The sequence below is a fragment of the Gossypium arboreum genome, chromosome 3 (genome assembly GCF_025698485.1).
Source record: "Gossypium arboreum isolate Shixiya-1 chromosome 3, ASM2569848v2, whole genome shotgun sequence".
In the NCBI taxonomy this organism is placed as follows: Eukaryota; Viridiplantae; Streptophyta; class Magnoliopsida; order Malvales; family Malvaceae; genus Gossypium; species Gossypium arboreum.
The window spans coordinates 127,528,906-127,539,824 of record NC_069072.1 but is presented as its reverse complement, the minus strand read 5'-3'; the positions used below and the strand labels follow the sequence as shown (position 1 = coordinate 127,539,824).

The window sequence follows — 10,919 nt, the reverse complement described above, 5'->3', positions numbered from 1 at the left end:
CGAAATCATAAAAATTTAAAATTTGAAATTAATCGATTCTAAAAGTTTATTTACTTAAACAATGTGATAAAATAATTTTAGAAACAAATGCTTCACAAAATCATTGGGGTTGTATTTTAAAAGCTAGAACAATAAATAATGAAGAATTAATATGTGGATATAGTTCGGGAAAATTTAAACCAAATGAAATTAATTATGTCATATATGAAAAGAATTATTAGTAATAAAGAAAGGAATAAAAACTTTCTTATATATTTAGCACTGATTATAAAAATTGATAATCAAACAGTTAAATATTTCCTTACAAATAAAAGTTTAGAAACTATACCCAAAAGAATTAGACGGTATAATAAATTATGTACTTTTAATTTTGAATTTTTATATGCAAAAGGAACTGACAATATTATTGCTTATTATCTTAGCAGGCCAAATGGATAGAGATAAACAACCTCTAGAAAAAGTTGGTGAATGGACTACTGTTCATAAAAGGCCCAACAAAGAGAACACTTTCAAATCAATAAATCCTAATCAATGATTTGTGACAATACCTTCTCAAGTATCCTTTTATCCTAATCAAGGATATTACATCCCATATCCAATGGTAAGACAATCAATTGGAACTCAATTATCATTTATACCACAACTGGTAGGTCAATTACCTTTGTCTCAAGATCCAAATTCAGCATACCAAGCCAGTTATGCTGAAACCATAAAAGGAGTAGAAAAATTTTGTGCAACAGAAAATTTGTTGAAAACATAAAAAATTCAAGAAATAAAAGATTTTTATAATCCAAGCTTACCATCAGAATTATATAATATTATTAATGAAATATGGAAAACTCATATTACTGAGCAAAAAGCTAATTTTAGGAGAGCTCTTACTAAGCTTTCTCAATTTTTAGTTGAAAAAACAACTAAAGAACAAGAAGCTCATAATTTATTATTAAAATCCATTTTATATCGCGATTGGGAAGAACTAGAAATTAGCTTTAGATATTAAGGAGATAAACAATCTTCTTGATATATTTCAGTATTTTATTAAAAAGGAGCAAATAATCCGATTATAAATAAAATGTTTAGATTATGTTTATATAATAAATCTAGGTATATTTTGCTTGTAGAAATATTTACAAAAATAAATAGAACTATTTGCAACCAGCAAGCACAATTTCAAAAAGATTTTTCAGAATATTTTCTACAAGCTTATGTTTTCACAAACGATTTAAATGAAAAATTCCCTACTATAAAGTTTAGACTTGATTATGAACCATTTGATATAAGCAGTATTGAATGGGGTTTTGTTAAAGAAATAACAGTTCAAAATTTTTCTTTCCATTTATTAAAAGATTTTTCTACATTTGTTAAAACTATGTTATTACGTATGGTATATGAAGATGATTTTATTATTATTTTCATGTTGAAATCAACAGTCTTATTGGTATAGCTAAAAAAGAAAAATTTTATCAGCCATATCAAATTTGAATCATTAAAAAAATGATTGGAGGTCTCAACCTTTCAGCAGCTAAAAAAAAGAAAGAACACTTTACAAAAAATATTGATAAGTGTTACAATAATCTCAGTTATTATCAGATCTAAGCAGGAATAGATTTAATGACCAAAGCCCAATATTTACTTCAACAAAAAACTTATAGCCTCTAGACTGATAGAAGAAGAATATTGGCATATGATACTGGAGTTGGATACACTCAGGATGATAGAAATAAAAAATATAGTTAACATAGAGATTGAAGATTTTTCATCACATATAATAGAAGAAATCAAGAACACGTGGGAAAATTAGAACTCACCAAGACTGTCAATTGATTCATTACATCTAGATGAAATTGAGGAAATGAATCTAGATAATATTCAGAAAGGATAAAAGCCAATTGGAAGAAACCAATAAAAATATCAAGGAAGTAACATGAGAAAGCAACATCCATGTCTAGACAAAAAAGGAAGCAACGTGGAAGCAACCATGTCATGGCAAAAATCATCAAATTAATGATGAAACATCATACTTATCAGAAAAATTGTGCAGGATTCAAAGAAAATTAAATAGAGTTCAAGAATTCTCTTATAAATATAAATGAAGGAAGCCTAAGGAGGCATCGAAGTTAGAAAACCTTTCCCTATACACTTCTCATCCGCCAACCTCTCTTCATATCTACTTTTATCAACAACCTCTCTTTCTTTGTAAAAAAATATTTTCCTTATTACTAGTTTTATTTTGTAAATTTATAATATTATCTATTGTCTCCCGTATCCCTTTGTAATTGGTATCAGAGCATCAAAGCTTTGAAATTAGTCATTGGTAACTTAGTTGATCAAACATTAAGTCTCTTTGTTGAAGGCCTTGCCAGGTGAAATTTAGTCATATGATAAAGGAGGCAATGGATTTAAAAAAAAATTACATTCTACTCAATTTTTTTTTACATTACGATAAATTTAGCCCTTAACATTTAATCATTTTGTCACTTTGATTTTTATTTTTATTTTTTATTTTTGAATCATTTTGGTCCTTTAACTTTCAAATTTTAGTTAAATTATTTTCTTTTGAATAAAAATTTGACTAAACTATTAAAATTTTAACGACATTAACTAAACCATATTTCGTACTAAAATTATCAATTCTTTTTAGAATAATTATAAAAAATTAAAATTTGATTCTAACACATTTATCAAATAAGTCATTAAGGGATTACTCTTTAAGGAATAATTACCACTTAGATACTTATTCTTTTATATATTTTTTGGTACAACTTTTTCTTTTATATTTAATACTAAATAACTAAAATTTTTCTTATAAAAGAAATAAATAACTACCATTTTAAAACTTATTCACTTAAAATAATTAATTAATTAATTAATTTATTCTTATTTAGATTATAATAATTTTAATAAATATTATTGTTTTGAAGTTTATGGATATGGATATTGATATTTATATTGGTTATCCAAAAGTAAAAGAATGATTTTGGGTTTTAGCCCAAAAACCCAACCCTAAAAGCCCACAGCAATCAATATATAATTTGTTAGAAGAAACCCTAGTCTCTAGCTTGGCCTCCATTGGTATACTTCAAAGCTCATCTGTCACCCCAGAGCCCCTTCTCTCCGCCGAATCTCCTTTTTCTCCCGTAAAAATGGTAATTACAAATCCATCTTTTGCATCCGAATCCCCAATATTCACAACTCTCTTCTCATCAATTCATTACTTCATCTCTTCCTGTAGTTTTAACATGCTTTGTTTCTTGATCCGACTAACTGGAAAGGGGTTGTTATGAGCGTTTGTAAACTGGGACTTATATTATTTGAATTGGGGTTTATATTTTCTTCCCAAAGATTGTTGCTTTTAACCTCATTTTAATGTTTTATGTGTGTAGTCTCTGGTGGCCAACGAAGATTTTCAGCACATTTTGCGTGTCCTGAACACCAACGTTGATGGAAAGCAGAAGATTATGTTTGCTTTGACCTCCATCAAGGGTATCGGAAGGCGTTTCGCCAACATTGTTTGCAAGAAAGCCGATGTAGACATGAACAAGAGGTTTGCTTTTATCTTTCAAATTTGCATGTACAATGAAATACTGTTTATATATCCATTCTAGTCCTTAATTTTGAATAAGATGATTTATGGTACAAAGTTTAGGCAATGATATATGATTCGATCCCAATAGTTTTCGCATTGATTCGAATGTAACTTAGATCGAGTATTCTTCCAGGTTCGAATTATGTATATATGTAGAGTAAGAGTGTAGGCTTTGGTATAATTAAATTGCTGAATGGCTTTCGGTTCTTGGTGCTACTTTTGTCGTTATTAGGGCTGGTGAACTGACTGCACAGGAATTGGACAATCTCATGACGATTGTGGCGAACCCGAGGCAGTTTAAAATCCCAGATTGGTTTTTGAACAGGCAGAAGGATTACAAGGATGGAAAGTATTCCCAAGTTGTGTCCAATGCTCTCGACATGAAGTTGAGAGATGACTTGGAGCGCTTGAAGAAGATCAGGTTAATTCCTTTTTTCCTGTTGATCTGTGCTAGAGTTAGCTTTTGCCCTTGTATATTTGATGCCTTAAAAGAACAATTGCTTTTGCCAATTTGTGTTACAAAGTCCTTATGCTGTATTGGTGATGTTTGTCGTTGATTAATATGAGAAAATAGCTGCAATAACCAGAGCTTAGAAATTTGAATACATTGTGTGTGCATATATTGGTTTGGTTGGTATACATGATAAATTGTTAAATGAACAATTTGCGATGTTATTTTATGGGGTACTGGGGCATGGGACGGAAACTGAACTAACTATCGATGTAAAACTGTGATGCAGGAACCACCGTGGTCTGAGGCACTACTGGGGCCTTCGTGTACGTGGTCAGCACACCAAGACTACTGGTCGCCGAGGAAAGACTGTTGGTGTGTCTAAGAAGCGTTGAATTCTTCATAACATAATCTATAGTATGATGAGGCAGATATTTATTTCTTTGCTTTTAAGCGATGTTTGCATCAAAGACAATTTTGGATTTGGTTTTGTTGTTTTAGTTGGTTTTTTAAAACCTTGCAGACAAGTAGTGTTTCTCTTTTAATCGATTGTTTGATCTTTTTATCAATTGACATTAAGGATACCTGCTTTGATAGATTAAGATTACACATGTTTTCTTCACCTCAAGTCCAAGTCCTGAAGAATTGGTGGTGTCCATGACCAGATTGGGTTATTCACATATGGGTATTAACATCACATGGTTGTTCATGTTGGGTGCTCATATTTATAAATGATTGCTTTTATATGAAAATATATTATCTTTATTTAATATTAATTGAAAATAGGCATTTGTTACAGTGTTCAGGGACTTATCTGTAAATTTCTCGTTTTGATTGGCAATTGAAAAAAGGACTTTAAGGGTGACGCAAACTTTTAAATATGGTAAATTGCTTTGCAAGCCATATTGTTTATTATTTTCTTTTAATCCCTTTAAACATAAAAAATAGAAAGGCTTCTTGATAATCAGTTCAAAAAGTTTTTTCTATTTTGTAAAGAAGTCGATCTCAACTGGAAATGAATCTTATTTTTGAAAAATAATTTTTTGTTTAAATTATATTTGACAGATCTGTTAACTGTATTTATTGTAATTTTCTTTCACTAACATTATATTTAGAAATTCTAAATTAACTAATAATTATAATGTATACATAATAAGATTTTTAAATGCTTTTATAATTATGATTTTATGCATGTCCATAAATCAAATTAATAATAAAATTATAATTATTTTTGAAAAATAAGTAAAATTTATTTTAATTGGAATTAGCTTTTTTGCAAAAGTACTTTTTGTAAAAAAATTTCAGACTAATTGGTAAGAGACTTTTATATTTTGGTGTTAAAAGGAATAAAAGATAATAATAAATAAGGGAGGTTTATGAAATAATTTACCCTATTTAAAGTTTGGTGTTGGCACCCTTAAAGCCTTTCTTTTTAGCTGCCAATTAAACAGGAAATTTACAGATCATGTCGTTGAATATTTTAAGTCATCACATTTTAGTATGGTGCCGCCAATATGTCAAGCGGCACCATCCGAACATTATAACAAATGACTATTTTCGTAATTAATCTATTTTTTATATTTTTTTGTAATTAATTATTATTTTTATATTATTTGGATAAAAAAGTCGAGTTATTGACTCCTTAAGGTTTCAATTAATTACTAGTTGCCACCAACAAGATTAGGTTGATTTAAAGACTGTTGATAATACATGGGTGGCTATTCCACTTAAGATTGTAGTGGTATTTTTTTTTGTCCATATGGGTTTGATTGTACTGGTTATCTTCATAGTCTTACTGGTTATAATATTTGTTTTGGTATTGATGATTATCTTGCTTGTATTTGACTTTATTTTTTTGCATTTTTGGAATGTTCTGGATCGATCAAGCCACAACTTTTCATTTAGTTTTTATACACAACGTCGCTTATTATAATAATTAAATTATACAATATGCTAGGGTCGACTGTGGTGGTGGTGGTTAACATGGTGTGTGGTGTGAAGAGAAACCACTGATAGAGTTTTAGGGTGGTGTTTTAGCTGAGTGATGCTATAAATTTGTCCGTGTTCCCTTTAATCTTGGAAAAATGAAGTATTTATAGGAGAAAAGAAGGTTTCGAGTGGGTCCCTCCTATCATCATTGTTTCTTTAGTGTAGTCTAATTTAGAACGAGGTTAGGGCATGATTAAGGTGTACTTTAATAACTTCTGAAGTTGTAAACATTAATGAGATTATATATAATGTGACACATGTCCTTGATGGTGTCTAATGATGCTCTCTTTTCGTGATGCGGGGGTATCTAGGCATGAGAGTATCGCAATAATACAATATATCTATTTAACTAAGCTTGATGTCATGGATGAGGTAGCACTAATTCAACAATTATAATATATATATATATATATATATATATATAACTATGACATACCCACAATCTGGGTGAAAAAATTATGTAATGAATTTATTTATTAAAATTTTACATAAAATTAAATAAATCTTTAGTTGAAATAGTAGTGTAAAATGTTTAGAATTAATTGTGGAATAGGTTCAAACCACATCATAATTGAGTTTTTTTTTTCCTTATATGAAGGTATATAAAGGAAATATAACCTTGTATATAGAAAAATATTTTAGTAATTTTTCAATTGAGTTGGTTTATGGTTGAGTCATGACACTAATTTATTCAAAGACTTAACTATAACCATATAAATAGGTTTGTTATACCTTAACTGCTAAGGCCAAGCAGTGAACCTAATGAACCCCTTGGAGATACCCTTCAGACATACTCCTTGGAAGCAGCCCTCGAAGGTAACCTTTTGCCCAACACTTAAGAGGGTCAAACTTATTAACCGCCATGCCAAACTCCAACCACCACGTCCCATCTGAGGTGATTGAAAAAAATGTCATACCGCTACTCTACTTAAACTTATAGTTTCAAACCACTTGGCCACTTGTCTCTAATTTTCTTGTATAAGCTTGACACGTGGCACCTTGAGACCAATATTAAGAGTAAATAAGGTTTAAAGCTCTTATAAAACAAGGTGAATCCTTTTCTCTCTCCTTTCACCTGTTCCCACTTTGACTTTGATAAACCCTTATCTTTTACCATCTCCAACCACCCTACCTAACAACCCTCCGCCTTGTACCAAACATGGTGAATTGCACATCCTCATCGTCATCTCCACCTTGTTCAATTAAGCCATTAACATTTGGTTTGGTAAGCATGGAATCACTCTCGTCATGATATCTTTTTTATGGTGAACCCGAAAGCTAACATCCCTACCAACCAAGCTAACCAAATCCAAACTCAATGCTAACCAAACCTAGATGAACCAGAATTTCAGAACTTACTATTATGATCCTTATAACCAGCATTCCTTATTGTACCTATATTAGCAAAGATACTACGAAGCTAACACCAACCACTAATACCCAAACTAGACTTATACAACCCAAAACCAAAATTCCAATTTTTAACAATTTTTAGAACTCCAGGAGTAATTTTGAAACTTGCAAGAGCAGTTCATGCAAACCCAAGAATCCCAACAAGGGCAACAACAAGCCTATCAACAATAATAGGAGATGTTGCAACACAATATATAAGAATTGTTAAATTTTTATAGGTAAGAAATGAAAAGGCACAATGATGAGGAAGAAAGAGCCTCTATCCGCCAAAAGCGTGACCATAAACCCAATTGTGAGGCCTTACAACATAGGGGAGTGGTAGTCAACCTGAAACTACTAAGGAAACACAGCCTCAAAAGGACCTAGAATATGTACCAAACATGTGTTAGTTAGGGAAGAGACAATGAAACGTGAAGTGGAAATTCTCTGAAAGGAGTTGTAGGAGTTGCAAACTACACAATTTAGTTACAATGAATGGACACTTGAGACCAATTATCCTTGGCTCCCCACATCACTAGCAAAATGTATTTGACCAACTTCAATCTCCAAAAGACAAGATTTGATGAGAGAAAATATCCTACAAACCACTTTTCACAGTTTAAAAGCTATATGAAATTTTTGGGAGCTTTAGACAAGCTGAAATGCAAGGTATTCCTGTTAAGATTCCAAGACAATACTAAGAACTGGTACAACTCCTTGCAACCATAGTTAATCAATAGTTTTGAATAGATTTCTAAGACCTTTGTGGCCTATTTCTTAGCTAATAAAATGACATTGAAGTAAAAAAAAAAAGTTTACTAGTGGTAAGGCAATAACCTGGGGAACCCCTTAAGGAATTTACAAGGCCATCTCAACATTTATTGCTAGTTCCGATAATCAATTCTTGAAGTATGCTTTAATAGTAAAGAAACCAGAAAAACTATTTCAGTTGTATGATATGATCAACAAATGTACTGAAACGGAAGAAATGGATAGTGTTGGAAGTTCAGGGTATAACTCTAACCCATTATCCCAAGAGTATGGCCAAAGATGAAAGAAGAAATCAGGAAAAAATAGAAAAAATGCACTAGAAGTTGCAAGTACAACAAGGGGAACAATCATCCCACAAATCCCTCAAACCTCAAAGGTGGCATGTAGAGGGATGTGCCCTGGAAGAGCCTCAGAGGTAGCTCAACTACATAAATAAATAAAAAATAAAGGGCTACAGGCCCTTGGAATTAGTTTGAGGTTTACACCCTTATCAAAACTTCTATTTCGGAATTCTTATGAAGGGTGGCACACTTGGGAATCTTCAAGGCACATATCAAAACAATTTACATCGTAAAACCATTCATTTATTAATTTAAATAAAAAATATTCAAATCCTATCATAATTCATAGTATATATACAATTACTGACCTTATATCAAGCTTAAAAAGTTTAAAAATCAATTTGAGATCAATTAGGGACTTAATCGAAATGAAACAGGAAAATGTAGAAAAACTTGAAAACATAGGTCATATGTCTGTATGGCTAGGCCATGTGACATAGCTCAGGCTGTGTGCCCCAAGGACATGGTCATATGGCCAAACCATATACAATTTAAAGTTTGGGTCACATGACTGTGTTACAGACCGTGTGCCTGCTATTGTGCAAATCGAAAGAGGGTCGCATGACAATGTCGTAGATCATGTAGGGTCACATGGTCATGTCACCAGACCGTGAAAAACCTCATGCCATGTGGAAAAACCTGAACTTAAAAATCAGTAAGACACGGTCGTGTGAGAAGGCTGTGTATGGCATACGGTTGTGTGATAGCTATGTCCTAGGCCGTGTGCACTTAAAATGACTTCCAAAACAATGCTTATTCCTTAGGTGCCAAAATAATGCCCATTCTTTAGGTTCCAAGCCAAACCAATTTCAACCATTCATATACCTTCAAAACACATTCTATCAAGCCTAAAACATGCCAAAACATTCAACCTAAGTGCCTAACCAATGTACCCACATCGGTACTACAATTTAAACATCCAATAATCACGCACTCTATAGTCTCAAGTTAATACCTTAAACATGTACTTAACATATCCAAATCATTCATTTCATCACATCTATTTAACCACATTTCAAATTATATTCATAAGGCATAAACCAAAAGATCAAAAGCATTTATAATCACAACCTAAAGCCAAAGATATCAAACATATTTATATAACTACAAAGTTTTCCCAAATCAAACTCCAAACATCATCAACATGAACAAATTAACCAAAAAGTTCCTAGTACATGCCATTTATAACCAACATCAAAATGACCAAATCTTCTACCGTGATCAAGGATGAATAGTGTGTATGTGCTTTAACTTGATTCCAACCGATTGAGCTTTTTGATGATCTACAAGGAAATAAAACAACTAATGTAAGCAACTAATGCTTAGTAAGCTCGTAAAAATTTAAACATATCTTACCAAAAAGAATCAATTTATACACAAATTATAATAAGCTCATGTAACCATACAATTCCTAAACACACTACAATTTCCACGAGTTAGTAAATTTGTATACATATGAAACATATAATCACACCATGTCATTTAACATTCATCAACAACCTATGAAAATCAAAACATTCATCTCAGGTTCATAATATATTATGCATACTTCACCCGAAATATATTACCTGAGTAACAATTGGTCAAAGGGTGCCATGACGTCTTTCAGCCACGGTCATATTTCTTCTCGACCTAATGTCATAGTGTCTTTCAACAATAGTCTTATTCATTTTTTTCCATGTTGCCAAAGTATCTTTCAACCATAGTCTTACACATTTGAATCGTGATGCCATAGCGTCTTTCAGCTATGGTCTTACTCGTTTGTATCGTGATGCCATAGCATCTTTCAGCTATGGTCTTACTCATTTTTCAACCAATGAATTCAATCATCATATATAAAAATAAGCATTAAATTGTAAAATAAAAAATTATAAACTTACTTAGACAAAAACGATAGTAGAAATAAGACCGATGACTATCTACTACTTTGGCTTTTCTATTATCTTTGTCCAATTGATTTATTTCTTAATCTAAATAATAATTTTTCATTCAACTATTCAATTCAAACATCTCAAATAATTAAACTTAAGCTTATAACCCTTTTCAATATAAAATTATAAAATTAGCCCTAATATTTTACTATTTATGCAATTTATTCCCTAAACCCGAAACTTACGAATTATGCCATGTTTGATATGTGTTGATATGGTTGAATGATGGTGAAACTATAGGTATGTTGATGATTGGTTTCAAATTGAATGTTTGGTATAAATTTGCATATATGAGTATTTGGTCAATTTGGTAAGCATGGATTCTTGGATATATGTGGCGCAATGTCATGTATAAAATTTGGCTTTGGCTTGGTTGATTGCCTTGATATAGATTGTTCATGTCAAAAAATGTTTGGTTAGGTTGTTGGTAAATTGGGTAAGAAATGTTGCTTGGAAAT

The 10,919-nt window shown here is 31.3% G+C and overlaps 1 protein-coding gene across 1 annotated transcript; it reads left to right on the top strand.

Moving 5' to 3' along the window:
* Positions 1-2,994: 2,994 nt before the first annotated feature.
* Positions 2,995-4,606, top strand: LOC108487142 (40S ribosomal protein S18). The gene is made up of 4 exons (XM_017791395.2): positions 2,995-3,146; positions 3,384-3,544; positions 3,819-4,007; positions 4,327-4,606. The coding sequence occupies exons 1-4, from the start codon at positions 3,144-3,146 to the stop codon at positions 4,430-4,432; spliced, it is 459 nt and encodes a 152-aa protein (XP_017646884.1). The 5' UTR covers positions 2,995-3,143; the 3' UTR covers positions 4,433-4,606.
* The last annotated feature ends 6,313 nt before the right edge of the window (positions 4,607-10,919 follow it).

What these genes read in the sequence shown, in the direction of transcription:
- LOC108487142 (XM_017791395.2), top strand. An exon ending in GATGTAGACATGAACAAGAG is followed by an intron (nt 3,545 to 3,818) that starts GTTTGCTTTTAT and finishes TGTCGTTATTAG; the next exon opens with GGCTGGTGAACTGACTGCAC. An exon ending in GAGCGCTTGAAGAAGATCAG is followed by an intron (nt 4,008 to 4,326) that starts GTTAATTCCTTT and finishes ACTGTGATGCAG; the next exon opens with GAACCACCGTGGTCTGAGGC.